The following is a 17095-nucleotide window of genomic DNA, read 5'->3' on the forward strand; positions in this document are numbered from 1 at the left end:
CTCCGCCCCTGGCCAGCCCAGCTCCTCCTCTCGCCAGCCCAGCTCCGCCTCTATCCAGCCCAGCTCCGCCTCTGGCCAGCCCAGCTCCGCCCCTGGCCAGCCCAGCTCCGCCTCTCACCAGCCCAGCTCCGCCTCTATCCAGCCCAGCTCCGCCTCTGGCCAGCCCAGCTCCGCCCCTGGCCAGCCCAGCTCCTCCTCTCGCCAGCCCAGCTCCGCCTCTATCCAGCCCAGCTCCACCCCGGCCAGCCCAGCTCCGCCCCGGCCAGCCCAGCTCCGCCTCTGGCCAGCCCAGCTCCGCCTCTCGCCAGCCCAGCTCCGCCTCTATCCAGCCCAGCTCCACCCCGGCCAGCCCAGCTCCGCCCCGGCCAGCCCAGCTCCGCCCCTGGCCAGCCCAGCTCCGCCTCTCGCCAGCCCAGCTCCGCCTCTATCCAGCCCAGCTCCACCCCGGCCAGCCCAGCTCCGCCCCGGCCAGCCCAGCTCCGCCCCTGGCCAGCCCAGCTCCGCCTCTCACCAGCCCAGCCGCCCTCACTCACCTCCGGCTGAAGGCCAGATCCATGACCCTGCGCTGCTTGTGCCAGCGCTCGTAGTCGCACTCTGACACCAGGCCCTGGCCGAAGAGTCTGCGGGAACAGGACACTTGATGCAGGAAACCGGGCGGGGGTGCGGGATAACTGCTGTAGGGCACGGGGTTCCCTTTTGGGGTGATGAAAACGTTCTGGAACTAGACAGTGGTAAAGGCTGTGTAACATTGTGAGTGTACTGAATGCCACAGAATCGTCCACTTGAAAATGGTTAGAACGGTGAATTTTATAGGATGTAAATTTTACCACAATTATGGGGAAAAAAAGACACAGGGTGACCACATGCCCTACCTCAGCATCCTCTCACCCCACCTCCATCTAGAGGGGGAGGTGGAGGAAGGTGACCATGAGAAGAAAGGTGACCATCATTTCTTAGGCACCTGCGATGGCCTCGGGCACCATGCCACACCCCACATTCATGGCCACATAAACCCTCTGCGCTCACCATCCACCCCCCCAGGTCCCCCCCAGCGCCTCACCTCTCACCAAACACAGTCTGGATTGCGCGGTACATCTTGAAGTCCTTGCTGTACTTGGTGGACATCAGGAATTTCTAAACACCCCCCACCCAAAGAAAACCAACATGAGCTGGTGCACTGGGGAGACTCAGCAGTTTCCATGCCCCAGATAATCACCATCTGCTATGGTGTGAACACTTCACACAGGATCCCACTTTGTCTTCAGCCACCAGCAAGGAAGTCCTGCCTTCCAGTAACACCACTGCAGGTTTCAGATGGGAAAGCAAGGCACAGAGGGCTGAAGGGGGTTTCCCATTCCAAAGCCCACGCCCTGGACCCCACACCACACTGCCTTACAGAGCAGTGAGAATGGGAAATCAGAGTAGGGGGTGGGAGAAGCCCAGAGGAAGGACTTCTGGAACATAGGAGAGACACTCAGCTCAGGTTCAGTGTCCCAAGTGCCAACCCAGCCTCAGAGATCAAGGAAATCTTCCTGGAGGAAGGGTCAATTTGCCATCCTGAGAGCTGAATGCTAGCAATACTACCAATGGCTAACAGCTTCTGAGGGAGGATAGACCAATGGCTAGCAGCTTGGGCTCTGCAGCCAGCTCAAATTGGAACCCAAGCTCAGAATCCTTGCTCGATCACTTGGCAAGTACACAGTCTTAGGTGAGTTATTCACCTCCTCTGCCCCTCAGTTTCTTCATCTTACAAGATGAGGATAGGAAGAATAAGTTAGTCCTCCCTGAAAGGTACTGAAGACAGTGCCGTGCACACAGCAGATACTCAATAACCAGCATTCTCATTGTATCTCACTTAATGCCCCGTCAACCCAAACATGTGGGTGCTATTTTAAAATGGCCCAAGATTACACACAGGCTAAACAGTGCATGTGGGAATTGAATCCAGGCAATCTGATGTGATGGAGTTGGGAGAGGAGGCTGTGATCCAGGCAGCGGGAGGCAGGGCAGAGGAGTGGACATAAGCAATCACATGGTACACTCAGGCAGAGGTGTGAGGAGTCAGGAGTCGACAGGGCGGGCAGGAGAGGCCATGAGCCCAGACCCCAGGGGCCTGTGCTGTGGAATGCCAAGCTTTATCCTGTGGGCACTGGGAAACTGTAAGGCGATGCCTCTGCTGTAAACTAACCCAGGGGCTGCTGACTTCTGCGAGTGTAGCTCCTGCGGGTCTAATATCAATTTTTCAGCTGAAAGGAAACCCTAGAAGTGGCTGACTTGGGTCAGGAGCCACATCCCAGGGACCCTCCCCAAACACTGTTATTTGTAAGCTAAGTTGTGTCACTACCCCACACCTTCATGTCTTTGTTTTCTCTTGTGCAAAAAAGAACAACGACAGTCAGTACCTGCCTCCCAGGCCCCTCTCATGAGTCCCCGAGCAGTGCTCTGCAGCAGCCCTCTGTACGCTGAATGGAAGAGCCTCACCACACTGCACAGCAGCCTCAGCAAGGCTCTACCAGGTGTCCCCATGGTCAGGGCCCCACGACTGGGTGTCCCCATGGTCAGGTGTCCCTCATGGTCAGGTGTCACCATGGTCAGGTGTTCCCATGGTCAGGTGTCCCCATGGTCAGGTGACCCACAGTTGGGTGGTGTCCCCCATGGTTGGGTGTCTCCCATGGTCAAGTGTCCCCCATAGTCAAGTGTCCCCACAGTTGGGTGTCCCTACAGCTGAGTGTCTCTATAGTCAAGTGTTCCCACAGAGGAGTGTGTTCACTATGGTCAGGTGCCCCCCATGGTCAGGTGTCCCCCATGGATGGGTGTCCCCATGGCCAGGTATCCCCATGGTTGGGTGTCCCCCACAGCTGGGTGTCCCCGGGTTGGGGGAGTGAAGGCTGCACAGAGAACACCCATCACCTTGCTGCTTTCTCTGACTTCCCACACTGACAGCACACTCTGCCCATGGCGGAATAACAGCTAGGGACTTGCCAACTTGCCATAAACAACCAGAAATCTGGACAGGATACACAGAATGTCTGTTTTTTTGACATTGGACAACAGGCAGTGCAGGACTGCCAATCCTGAGATTGGGGGAAAAACGTTAGCCTACAATTACCCCAGCTTTCTGCCTGAAGGTAATTTTAGGACCATGGCACTATAGGAGAACCCCAAGTACAGCTCAGTAGCCATGCTGAGCTGATGAGATACAGATCAGAGTCCGGGGAGGCCAAAGGAGCTAGAATACGTGCAGCAGAGCACCGGAGAGAAGGGAGCTATGCAGAGACAGAGCTCCAGAAGTCTGCATAGGGGTTCTCTTAAGTCTTTATATTAATACGGATCCATGTCCCTGTAGGGTGAAACTCCATAAGTCTGGGCAAAAACAACTTTCTGGAAAAGAAGAATTACTTGGTAACTACAGCTGAACAATTCTCAAAGCTTATACATGGCCAAGAATTGTTCAAGTTCCCAACAGCCAGAGTAGATAGACCTCATACACAGGGCTTTCAGTAGAGGCCCTAGAAAGGTGACTCCTTAGTACAAACAAAACAAACCAGTTGCCATCATGTCAATTCTGACTCACGGCAACCCCTTGTGTTACAGAGTAGAACCACTCTTCATAGTGTTTTCATGGCTGTGACCTTTTGGAAGCAGATTGCCAGGCCCTTCTTCTGAGGTGCCTCTGGGTATGTTCAAATCACCGTTTCGGTTAGTAGTTAGGTGCTTAACCATTTGCACCACCCAGAGACTTACTCCTTAGTAAGCCAAAAAAAACCAAACAAATGAACCTGTTGCCACTGAGTCAATTCTGACTCATAGTGACCCTATTACCACTCCTTAGCAATGGGGCTAAATTAGCTCTAGAGTAAAGCCTACTCTAGATTTGCCCTGAAAAAGCCTTAAAACAAGACTTGAAAGTATCAGTCTGATATGCAAGTAATTTTACAGCCACCACAATAAAGTCCAATATTCCTTAAAGAAATAAAACAAAAATCATCTATCACTCAACAATGTAAAATTCACAATGTCCAGTATCCAATAAAAAAACCGCTAGATATGCCAAAAAGCAGGAAAATTTGAGCCATAACCAGACCGAGAAATAACAGAGATGATGGAATTAACAGACAAGAACTCTAAAATACCTATTATAAATATTATAAATATGCTCAAGAATTAAAGAAAAATATGAACATAAACCTGCATGTCCAATAAATTCAAAGAGTCCCAAACGGATTCAACATAAACAAAATAATGCTAAGGCAGATCTAAATCAAATGGCTGAAAAATAGTGATAGAGAAAATCTTAAAAGTAAATAGAGAGAAACAACTCAATGTATATAGAAGAGCAAAGATAACAATAAATGTAGACTTCTCACCAGAAGCATGCAAGGCAGAAGCTGAAGAAGTAGTATCTTTAAAGTGTTGAAAGAAAAATCTAAAAATTAACCTGAACTTATATACCAAATAAAAATACTTTTAAAAAAATCAATGTGCAGTAAAGACTTTTCCAGACAAACAAAAGCTGAGAGAATTCAGTGTCAGGGGACCTGCACTATAAGAAATATTAAAGGAAGTTCTTCACAGAGAATGAAAATGATACCAGATGGAATCTAAGAATCACACACACACATACAATGAAAAATGCCAGAAATGGCAAACATATGGGTAAATATAAAAGCCATTTTTAATCTATTTTAATTCATGTAAAAGGTAATTGACTATTTAAAGCAAAAATAATAACAATGTATTGTGGGAGTTGGTAGCAGAAGTAAAAGTAAGATGTATGGGAAAAATAGCACAAGGAACAGGAAGGCAGAAAGGGAAGTATAGTGTTGTAAAGATCTTACATTATACATAAAGTGAAATAATATTGCAGATAGACTGGTACAGTTGAGAGAGACCACTAATAAACCATTAAAGGAGATAAAATGGAAAACAACAAACAAAAAACACTCAATCCAAAGAAGGCAAGAAAGAAAGAAAAGGGAACAAGGAACAGGTGGAACAATAAGAAAACAAATAGCAGCATGATAAATTTAAACCAAACCATATCAATAATTACATTAAATGTAAATGATCTAAGCACTCAGTTAAAAGGCAGAGATTGTCAGACTGGGTAAAACAGCAATACCCAACCACACGCTATCTATAAGAAGCTCACTTTAAATATAAAAACACAGACAGGTTAAAAGTAAAAGGATATACCATCCTAAATACTGAGAATAAGAATGCTGGAGTGGCTATGTTAATACTAGGTAAAATATACTTCAGAGCAAGGAATATTACCAGGGATATAAAGGAGTATTTGATAAAGATAAAGACAACAATTCATTATGAAGACATAACAATCCTAAACGTGTATACACAGAGCTTCAAAACGCTGGAAGCAAAAATTGACAAAACTGAGAGGCCAAATAGACAAATTCACAATTACGGTTGGAGAGTTCAATATTCCTCTCTCAGCAGCTGACGGAACAAGTAGACAGGAAATCAGTAAGGATTTAGAAGGCTTGAATAACATTATCAACCAACTTGACCTAAGTTACGTTTCTAAGACACTCTATTCAGCAACTGCAGAACACATGTTCTTTTTTTAAGTCCTTATAAATATTCACCAAGATAGGCCACATGCTGGGCCATAAAACAAGTCTCTATTAATTTAAAATGTTTGAAATCACAAAGAATGTATTCTCTGACCTTAACAGAATTAAATTAGAAATCATTTACAGATAGATACATGGAAAATCCCACAATATTTAGAAACTGAAAAATATACCTTTTAAATAATTCATGATTCAAAGAGGAGATCACAAGAGAAATTGGAATATATTTTGAATTGAATGAAAATTAAAGCACAACATATCAAAATTTGTGTGGAACGCAGCTGAAAAAGTGACTGGAGGGAATCTATGTAGCTCTAAATGTTTATATCAGAAAATAAAAAAGGGTAAAATCAATACCCTAAATTCTCACCTTAGGAAATTAAAAGAAGAACAAACTAAGCCCAAAGTGAATAGAAGGAAAGAATTAATAAAGAATAGAAATCAATAAAATTTAAAACAATAGCAAAAATTGAAAAAAAAAGAAAACCTAGTCCTTTAAAATTATGAATAAAATCAATAAACTTGCCAGCCCGATCAAGAAAACTCAAATTACTATTCTCAGGAATGAAAGAGGGGATATCATTATAGATTCTACAGACATTAAAAAGATAATAAAGAAACATCATGAACAACTTTATGCTAATAATTTCAACAATTTAGATGAAATGGACAAATTCCCTGAAAGACACAAATTACCAAAACTAAAAAAAAAAAAATCTGATTGGCCTTCGATCAATCAAATAAATTGAATGCCTAATTAAAAAACAAAAAAATTCCTTCAGAGAAAACTGCTAGTCCAGATGGCTTCACTGGTGAATTTTATCAAACATTTAAGGAAGAAATAATACAGATCCCAAACAGACGCTTCCAGAAAATAGAGGAGGAGGGAGCACTTCCCAACGCATCTTATGAGGCCAGTATTAGCCTGATAACAAAACCAGACAAAGAAAAACAAAGACAAGAAAAGAATAAATATAGGAACAAAAAACCTTAACAAAATATTAGCAAAATGAATCCAGCAGCTCATAAAAAAGAGAATACATCATGATGAGAATGCAAGGTTGATGTAACCTTTGAATACCAGTCAGTGTAACTCACCATATTCACACGTATCTTTATGCTTCCTGTTTTCACTAAGCAGCATGGAAGTCCTTCTGCCCACCTTGGTGGCATGCTTTAAAAAATCTTTGTCTTTATGTGTAAAATTAGTCTTGGTTTCAAAACGATTTTTTTGCCCTCTGTTAGAGACACCACGGATGTTCAACTTCTCCCCTAATCTAGACTCTAAATTGTATTTTATCCCTCTTGGTGCCATCAAAACCACCCTCCGTGCAGAGAACGCTGAGTACCCCCAGGGAAATTAACAGCGCCATCATTTACTGGGCTATTGCTGTGTGCCCGCCACTGGGCTAGATGGCTCACATACCTTATTTTGATTTCATTCTTAGAACCGCCCGTAAAGAGAAGCATCACCCCTATTTTACAGATGAAGAAACTGAGGCTCAGAGTGGTGAAGTAAGGTATCCAAGTCCCACAGTCAGCTGGTGGCAAATTTCAGCCCCAAACCAGACAGTTCTGCCAATTCCAAATGATCTGACAGCCACGCTCAGTACCTGTGTGGTAGATGCCATCCTGCATACTTTATACCAATTAATGCCACCTAACTCCTGAGAGGCAGTGTAGTGTAGTGGGTAAGAGCATAGCCCCTGGAGACAAGCTGCCTGGGTTCAAATCCCATTTGCCTCTTTGTGCCTTAGCTTTCTCATCCTTAAAATGGGAACTAATAAGAGTCTCTACCCCTAGGAAAAGTCAATACGCTGATAACTGTAAAGTACAGAGAACAATGCATAGTCCATAGTAAGCACTATTTAAGTGTCTTTGGACACTTTGTTAAATAAGTCTACCAATTTTGAGTCTCATCATAGTCTTGGGAGGTAGGGATTGTAATTCCCATCTCACAGGGGAGGGAACTGAGGCTCAGAGAGGTAAACTAAATGTGAACACCATTAGTAGTGGGACAAGAATCCCCACCGGTGGGGTCTGACACCGAAGCCCCCACGCACCCCCCACATCACACAGCTCTACTTGCAGATGCCCCCAGTGGCAAGTGGCTGAAGACAAAGATCCCATTCCCTCTCGGATTCTTGGGAAGCTGGATGGAGAGCATTCCCCCAAAAGCCCCTGGAGCCGTCCCCTCACTCCCCTCACCCAGGGGAGGGGTGGGACCCCCCATAGAAACCACTGTGCTTCTTACCTTGACAGACTCGGGACTCGTGACGATGACTGAGGTTTTATGGAAGACGTTGACCCGCACGACAGGTCCATACTTCTTAGTCCTGGAAACCAAAGTAACCCATGGAGATTGTCAACACCCCATGATGTGAACATCACCAGCCCAGGCCCAGCCAGAGAACAGGCGGCATCCCATCTCAGGAGGGGGCTTAACTCGGGCCACCAAGAGCCTGTGCGGGGCTCAGAGGCACAAGGACCAGGCTCTACCCTGTTGCTGAATCACATCCCCCACTGGGCCTCAGTCTCCACATCTGCAAGATGGGGTGGCTACATCCCTCCTCTGGCTGCCCCAGGTCAAACAGCGTCGTATTTACCAAAGTGCCTTGAAAGGAGTGACACACTACCCTAACTAACAGTGATTGTTACCTCACCACACACACCCTGCCCAGTTTACAGATGAGGAAACTGAGGCCCCGAGAGCTTCTGATGACTGGCGTAAGCTCACTTGGCTGGTGAAAGGCAGAGCTTGCCTTCAGAACCAGCTCTCAGGGCAGGAACTGCTGGTGCTGGGAACCGCCTGGGTGGTCAGGGGTAGGGTACTGCATGAAGGGGACCTGGCATACCGGCAACAAACGACAAGTTAGAACCCACCAATCCAAAAACACATCTTGGAGCGTGCGGCCACAAACCTCGTCCTTTTTCCAAAAGTATGGGAGGTGTCCTAGAAGGAAACTAGAAAACATGGGAAACATTAGGACCACCAGAAGGCACTGTAACCGAATGTCTCCTTCCCCACAGCCCTGCGAGGTCGGCACTATTAGGTCCACTTCACAGGTGGGCAAGTTGAGGCATGGGGAGGAAGTGGCATTGGCTCCGGGTCACAAGCTGTAAGAAAAGGAGTCAGGGCTCAAACCCAAGTATGATGGGCTCCAAAGGCTTCCCTGGGGAGGAGACCCTTTTGTTCCTTTCATCTCCCCCGTGCAGATGCCAGGGGCTGGCTCAGGAAACCAAAAAAAAACAAGCGCATCAGTTCTGACTAATGGTGCCTCCATGCCCCATGTGTTTCAGAGTAGAACTGTGGTCCACAGGGTTTTCAATGGCTGTGAACCTCACAGAAGCAGATCACCAGGCCTTTCTCCCACAGCGCTGCTCAGTGAGTTCAAATCATCAACCTTTAGGTTAGTAGCTGAGCGCAAACCATCCGTACAACCCAGGGTCCTTTGGCAAGTGGAAAGGGCTCCATAAACATTGGGTGGTAATGACCTTGAAGAGTTCAGTGAATACCTACTATGTGACAGCCACCACGGTCAGCCTCCCCTCACCTAACCCTCCCCACATCACCTGGAGGTACATCTGTGATTAACCACCTGTTATAGGTAGGGCTGCCAAAGCTGAGCGGTGAAGTCACTTGCTCACAGGTACACAGGTGGCACCAGGTGGGCACCTAGTCCCTCTCACCAGGGCATGGTGTGGTGCTGTGAGGTCTGCAGTGTGAGTACTGGGTGGTTGTGAACAAGTGTCCGGGGCCACCTGAAGCATATTTCAGAGTGCACTGGCTTCCCGTCTCCTGCATGACTTCATTCCCGCCCAGCTCCCTGCTCACCAGAATGGACAACAACAAGACCACAATTCAAGCTGTCTGGGTCATGGAACACACATTCTCCTGTGGGGAGACGGAGAACTACAAACAAATAAGTAAGCAAATGCAGTGTCAGGTAGTGAGAGAGAAAAACAGAAGAGAGGACAGGGATAGAGAGGGGTGGGATGAGTGTGGGATGGCCATTCTACACAGGCAGGTCGGGGAATGCCCCTCTGAGAAAACAACATGAGAACTGACGCCCGCGAGGAGTGAGCGATTGGATCATGCAGGTATTTGGGGGAAGAGCTTTCTGGGCCCAGGGAACAGCAGGTGCCAAGGTCCTGAGGTAGGAGTGTGCTCAGTACATTCCAGGAACAGCAAGAGGGCCAGGGTGGCTGCAGGGTGCTTGAGGGGAAAGTGGCAACAGATGGGGTCATCAAAGGTGGGGCAGATCCCATAGTGCCTGTAGCTGCTGTAAAGACTTTGGCTTGGAGCTCGCTGAGGTGGGGACTGCTGAAGGGTTCTGAGCAGACCAGGGGTAGGATCCGACTTGGGTTTTAAATGGATAGTTCTGACTGAGAGTAAAGTGGGGGGCTGGGTAGATGCAGGGCCAACAGGACTTACTGATGGTTTGGATGGGGGCTGAGAGACGTCACAGCAACCCCGAGGCTTCTGGCCTGGGCAGCTGGAAAGATGAATGGAGCTGCCCTTCCTTAAGATGAGGAGAAGTGAGGAGGACCTAGCCAGGAGCAGCAGACACTGCTGGGCCCACCCCTTCACCTGGCCATGCAGGTGGGCCAGCACCTGCAACTCTGCCCCAGGTTCTCTCTGGCTCTGCCCATGGAGAGGCAGACCAAAAGTTCCAGGAGACATATACCTCCCAGAGCAGCCCTCAGTGACCTCATCTCCCTCGCCCTTGGTGGGGACAGCTCTGGGGTGCGTTCTACACTGTCTCTGGGAGTTGCCCAGGGCATTGCACTTCAGTTGCCAGAGATAACTTGCTTAACTGTCTTTCTTACCTTCCCTCTCTATCTCATCCCTCTGCACCTGGGATCACGCCCAATAAACAACTTCCACTTCCACTCTGGTCTCAGGTCAGCTTCTGGGGAACCCGCCTTAGACAGGGGATTAAATGAGGAGCTGCTAAATTTGCATGGCTTTTCAGCATCTGAGGGAACTGTCCAGCAGGCCTTAGATACTGAAGTCTTGAGTTCAGGGAAGGCTTCCAGGCTAAAGATGCAAATTTGAGGACCTGAGAACACAATGGGGTGACTGTAAACAGAGAAGAGGAGAAGCAGAGAAGCCTGGCGCCCCTGTATTCAGGGTCAGGCAGCCCAGGAGGCTGAGGAGAGGTAGCCAGGGGACGGTGCAGTCCAGGTAGCCAGTGAAGAAAGCAGGGCCAGGAGGAGGGGCTGGCTGTGTCAGGCTGTGGAGGGCCAGGAATAAGAGGTGGTCACAGGTGACCTTGACTAAAGTAGGTTCAGTAGGAAGTTCGGGGTCAAAGCCCCATGGTGGTAGGCTCAAGAAAATGGAAGGGGAGGAACTGGGCGCACAGATCCGGAAGTCTGTCAGGGCGCTGGGCCGTCAGAGGGTAGGAGACGTGGGGCGACAGCTGGAGAGAAGGGGGTGAAGAGAAGGGTTTTCTAAAGCTGTGAATCCTTACAGCATATTATATAAAATGGGAATGATCCAGAAGAGAAGCGAGGCTGCTGACGCAGGAGGGAGGAGGAATTGCCAGGCGTGTGGCTGAGCAGAGGGTGGAAGGCCTTGGGGCCTTCCTGCGTCCACAGGGCCGGCAGAAGTGTGCATGGGCCCGGGAGAGGGTAGGTGGGCAGTGCAGCAGCAGCCGAGCTAGTGGAGGGAGGCTCTGGCTGCTCCACGTGCTCGGGGAAGCAGGAGGAAGAATAAAAGCGGAGCCTGAGGATGGAGGGGGAGGGGTGGGATGGGAGCAAAGGGAAGAAAGATGCCACCCCGGAGCGTCAAAGCGCTCCCGGTGAATGACCTTGAATGCACACAGTGCCAACTGCAGCAAGCAGGCCATGGACATCACACACCACTGGCTGAGTTTCCAGAACATTCCTAGTGTCCTTACCATCATGCCCCCAAGCCACACATTTTGGGGGCAGGTTCTCAGTGTTGAGTCACCCGAGTGGGGGCAGAGTCTGGACACCACCATCCCCCCCACCCCCGCACCTGTTGGACCCCAGAGCTTCCACCCTAACTGCTGGGGTCCACCGCCACATGGGAAGAGAAGTCCCGCTACCAGACAAGAAAGGAAACTAAACTTGGCTCCTTCTGGCCCCTGCAGGGGCGCTGGCGGGGGGGGGGGGGAGGGGAGCGGAGAAGACAGGTGATAGAAATAAGCAGGTAAGGCCAGGGGGTAGTAGAGCACTGGGGCTTGGGTCTGGCATCCTGGGCAGGCAGAAGCCCACCTGGCATGCCCCATGGGAGACTGGATATGGCAGAGCAGCCCAGGGAGAGAGGGGAGGGCCAACATCCCACCTCCTCCAGAACCTTCAGTTTCTTGGGACACTGGATTTAGCACAGTGGGAATCCAGGGTCTCCTGTGGGCAGTAACGGGGGCAGAGGTCATCTGGAGAGCCCACCATGAGGCTACCCGGAAGGATGGAGGGAGCCTAGGCTGAGGGGTGGGCTGCCCACTAGGGGTGAGGATGAGGGGCCCTGCTTGTGCCTTATGCTGGGGTGTGGTGAGTGCTCACCTGGGCACCTAAACCCCAATGAATGCTCCACTGGACAGAGCCAGCAGTGGGGCTGCCCCATGGCCAGGACCCCCAGGCTCCTGTTGAGCAGCCCTAACCTCTGGGCATCGTCAAGCTGGAGTGGGAGGAGAGAACCAGCACCACACAGGAGCCAAACCTGAGCAGTTTTTTCCCAAATAAGTAAAAACTCGGAGAGAGATACCTTTCATGGTCAAGTTTACATGCACCCCAGGCCACCAGGAGTGCAGGGGCTGATGAGGATGTTCAGAGCAGTCTTAGAGATGTCAAGAAGCTAGCAGTGTTTGTGTGGGGCCTGAGTGCGGGGGTCTTGGTTTTCAGCTGTTACACAGATCAGTGCAGTAGTATGTCATACTGGACATACTGGACTGCTGCCCAGGTTCTGTGGAAGCATAGAGGAGGGGAACTCAGGGAGGGCTTCCTGGAGGACAGGGCCTCCTAAGGACTCCTGTAGACTAAGGAGAATGAAGAGTGGGGGGCAGGGAACAGCAGCTGCATCAGAGGGAGCCAAACACTGACAAAGCCCCTGAAGAACCAAGGGACAAAATGCCACTACAGGAGACTCGACACACTGATCTCTTGTTAACCGTGGTGTTGCCAATCACGGTTTGGGGATTCAGGCTTTTAATGCCAAAGCATTTTGTGCTGGAAATGGTTCCAGAACTTCCATTTAGTGCAACTGGATATTTGACCACAAGCCGATTGTTCAATCCAAAATCTGTTTACATTTAGATGGTTCAGTTCACCTCCTTAAAGAATCCAGGCGATTATATTTGGCCATCTCTCCCCCCACCCCCACCACCACACCTGTAGGTCACATGTTGACTCCGTGGTGTAAGATTCGGGAAGAATTCAGCCATAACAGGGAAGGACTGACACATGCTACAACATGGATGGACCTTGAAAACAGTACGTTAAATGAAAGAAACCAGACACGAACAACCACATATTATACAAGCCCATTTATATGAAATGTCCAGAACGGGCAGGCTCACGGAGGCAGAAAGCAGGTTAGTGGTTGCCAGGGGCTGGGGGTAGGGGCAATGGGAGTGACTGCTAACGGGCACAGGGCTTCTTTCTGGGGTGAGGAAAATTTTCTGGCATTAGATAGGGGTGATGTGAATACACTAAAAACCACACGATGATTCACTTTTTTAAAAGGGTGAATTTTATGGTTTGTGAGTTATACCTCGGTTAAAAAAAAAGATGTGAGGGAGGGATTTGATTTAAGCTCTGACCCTCAAGACACAGACTCGAGCGGGTCTAGAGTGCTTGGAGCACCTGGGTTTTCTGAGGAGCCCAAGAAACGACGAGCCTTATTAGAACAACGGCAAAACTCATTCAATTCCAAGTTGTTGAGGGCTGTTTTGAAAAGTTGAAGCGGCACCATGTACCTAACAGAATTTGGAGACGAATTCCACCATTCAACTTTGAATCCGGATTCACGGAATATTGAGTCGGAACCAACTGCTGTCAACTGGTGCTGGTGATACGTGTGTGCTAGCCACTGGGCCAGATGCCGGGACATAGCCGTGAATGAGACAGACAGGGGCCCGGTGGGAGAGGCAGACACTTAACAAGAGGTTGCAAGAATAATTACCCAAGCGCCACTAAGCTGTGAAGCAGACTTACATTGTGTCTCAACCCCTCGCTGTGGAGCCGATTCCAACTCACGGCGACCCTATAGGACAGAGTAGAGCCGCCCCACAGGGCTTCCAAGGCTGTAAATCTTTACGGAAGCAGGCTGCCACATCTTTCTCCAGTGGAGCGGTCAGTGGGTTTGAACCACTGACCATTCAGTTAGCAGCTGAGTGCTTAACCATTGCACTACCAGGGCTCCTTCCCAGTAACTTAAGGGCTTATAAAACGAGCATAGTATACTTAGGGGTGGGCACAGAAAGGGCCTCCCTGAAAGTTAACTAGCATTACCTAGGCTGGGGGAAGAATATCTAGGCAGATGGGAAGGCAGAGCTGTTAGGCAAGGAGAAAGAGCCCAGAAGACCCCTAGGGGGAGAGGCAGCAGGAGGCCAGGAAGCAGTGGGGAGAACAGCTGGCTCCCCTGTCACCAGCCACAAAGCTCTTTCCTGAATTCACCAAAAGGAGATTCAGGCTTCTGAGGTCAGTGCATCTGGCTTGTACTGGAGGTGGGAGCCTTCCAGAACTTTCATGTCCTGAAGTCTTAAAAAGTGTATCTAATGCCATCGTTTATTTATCCATTCAGCAAATATTTATTGAACATCTACAATGTGCCACGCACCAGGGAATACACAGGAGAACATGCAGCGTCCCTGCCCTCCCGGGGCTCACATTCTAAGGGGGAGACAGACAGTCAACAGGTGAACAGTCAACAGGTGACCAACAGCATGGTGCCACAAGGGGTTTGGGGCTGGGTGGGTTTTGCACAGTGGACAGGGGAAGGCCTGCTTCAGATGGGCAGAAGAACAAGCCCTTCATGCCCAGGCTTGAGACCGGGGGGTTCCCGGCAGAGGCAAAGGCAAGGCCCTGGGGAGGAGATCAGTGGGGGGCTGGGGTGGGACAGGAAGACTGGGGGTAGCAGTGGGTAAGTGAGAGGGAAGAGACGGCGCAGAGGGGGGTCCCAAGGCTTGGCAGGAGCCTTGCTGGCCATGGAGTGGATTCAGTTTAGAAGTGGATTTAGTTCTAAAGTGATGGAGGGGGGATTAGCTTCAGAAAGGTAATCCTGGCTGGGGCAGGTAGGTCGTGGGGAGGGGCAAGAATGGGATGTAAGTGCCAAAGAGAAGACAAATTGGATATGCAAGGACAGAGACGCATTCAACTCAGAATGTGGCCAACGCACAGCGTGCCCCAGTCCTGGCTGAGGGACTCTGGGCAAATCCAAGGTCCAGAACGCCCGCTCCGGAGCCAGGCCGACCTGGATTTAAATCGAGGCTTACCAACTGTATGACCCTGGGCAGCTACTTCGCCTCTGCGCGCCTCAGTCTCCTCGTCTGCGCAATGGGGTAACAATAGCGCCTACCTGAAGGGCTGTCGCTGCCATCTCGCCCGTCGGGCCCTGCCGAGCGCCCTGGCTCCGAGCAGCTGCCGCTGTAATGTGTTACTAAGAATAGTGGGCGCCCCTCTCCCGGCGCCGTCTCCAGCCAGCGGCCCCGCGCACGCGAGGGGGTCCCGACCCCGCCGGCTGGCACCGTCCTCGGCCGATTCCAGGTCCCTCCGCGCCCCGCCCCGCCCCCGCTCACCTGGGCCGCGGCGGCCCGGGGATGTGCTCGTAGCGGCTGCGAGCGCGGTGCACGAAGGTGCAGCAGAGGCCGAAGGCGAGCAGGACGGCGCTGGCGAGCAGCAGCAGCCCGGGGCTCATGGCTGCGGGCCGGGCCGGGCCGGGTCGAGGCCGGGCACCGGGGGCGCGGGAGGCCGCGAGCCGCCTCAGCTGTCAGCGCCGCCTCGGCCCCGGGCCCCGCGCGACCCAGCACCGCCCCCGCCGCTCGCTCCGCCCCCGCCGGCCCGGCCCCGCCCAGGAGCGCCGGCCCCGCCAACCACGTCTCCGCCTCCGGCTCCGGCGCGGAGGTCCCGCCCACTCCCCGCCTCATCCCTCACAACTCCGCCCCCTCAACACAGCCTGGCCCCGCCCAGGACTTGTGAGCCCGCCCAGAACTGTGGTCTCCGCCAATCACAACTCCCAGTCTGGCTCAGGCCCCAGGCTCTGCCCCGCCCCCTCCCTTAGGCCCCGCCCCGTCCTGAGGCTCCGCCCCTATAGCGGCTCCGCCCAGAACACGTTGCCCCGGCAACCCGGCCTCAGCCCGGATTCCGCGGCGCTCGCTGCCCCGTCGGCTGCGCAAAGTCCAACTGGCTGGCTCCGCCCCCGCTGGAGCCTCGGAATAAAGGCGCTGCTCCGCGCGGGGTCCTAGGCCCCTTCCTCTCTCCCTGTGGTCTCCTGGGGAACCCCATCCCAGGCCCCAAATTCCCGCACCACGCCGACTGTTCCCCGACCTTTCCACGGAACCCCGGGTCCCTAATGCCAGCCTCCCCAGATGTCGCACCTCTGGCGCCTCCCTGGCCTGGCCTGTCCCTACTGACAGCCCAGGGCCCACGGTACCCGGCGGGGCCCCGGGGTGGGTGACGAGGCCCCGTGCTGGGTCTGTGTCAGCGACGAAGAGCGCACGGCCGGACCCGAGGCGGTGACCCCCATCCTAAGGAGCTGGAGGTGCAGTGGGTGAAAGGCCGGTAAGGAGGGCTGCCCTCAAGGGAAAGCCAGAGAGATGCCTGGGGCGGCCCAAGGGTATTTTTGAAATAAAAACCAGAACTTCGCTCTGTGTTATAACCTTCTACTACCCACCCAGTGATGGCTAATAAAAGACCACTTCTGGGCTTTTTATTTCCCAAATCCTAGCCCCAGGGGCCACCCAGGTGAAAGCGGTGGAGTGGGAGGGGCAGGTCAGACTCCAGGTGTGCCCACACCCAGTCCAGGTAAAGAGCCTCGGGGCGGGGCGTCCAGAGTTTCCATGTTGCTGAGTTTCTGAGACCCTGGTGCATAGTGGTTAAGTGCTACAGCTGCTAACCAAAAGGTTGGCAGTTCGAATCCACCAGGCACTCCTTAGAAACTCCATGGGGCAGTTCTACTCTGTCCTATAGGGTCGCTATGAGTCGGAATTTACTCGACGGCAATGGGTTTGGTTTGGTTTTGGGTTTCTGAGAAGGGGCCAAGCTTCTAACCCACGCTTGGGTCAATCTGCGATAAGTTTGGGGTTCGGAAACCTGTGTATCCCCCCCTCCCCTCCAAGTACAACCAGGAAAAATAGCCCAGTTCCTACCAGGGAAATGGCTGTTAGGGGTGGGTGTGTGGGCTGTGGGATGCTGGAGAAGGCCAAACTTTAAGAGCTGGGCCCAGCACAAAGCGGGTAGTTCCTGCCCTCGGGGACCAACGCAGCCAGGGCAGGTGGGACCCGGCACGGGGACCTAGACCAACCTCTACATCATCA

General features: G+C 51.5%; 1 protein-coding gene across 1 annotated transcript in view; it reads right to left on the minus strand.

Moving 5' to 3' along the window:
• The window catches only part of LOC100677635 (cholesterol 24-hydroxylase), a 35738-nt gene extending 20261 nt beyond the window's left edge, over window positions 1-15477 (minus strand). Inside the window, exons 1-5 of the mRNA XM_003408864.4 lie at window positions 15359-15477; window positions 8478-8558; window positions 7849-7930; window positions 1061-1134; window positions 534-620 (exon numbers count right to left, since the gene is read on the minus strand). Of these exons, the coding sequence (XP_003408912.1) occupies window positions 534-620; window positions 1061-1134; window positions 7849-7930; window positions 8478-8558; window positions 15359-15477 (443 nt within the window). The remainder of the gene's footprint in view (window positions 1-533; window positions 621-1060; window positions 1135-7848; window positions 7931-8477; window positions 8559-15358) is intronic.
• Window positions 15478-17095: the final 1618 nt, after the last annotated feature.

Source organism: Loxodonta africana, chromosome 10, assembly GCF_030014295.1.
Source record: "Loxodonta africana isolate mLoxAfr1 chromosome 10, mLoxAfr1.hap2, whole genome shotgun sequence".
In the NCBI taxonomy this organism is placed as follows: Eukaryota; Metazoa; Chordata; class Mammalia; order Proboscidea; family Elephantidae; genus Loxodonta; species Loxodonta africana.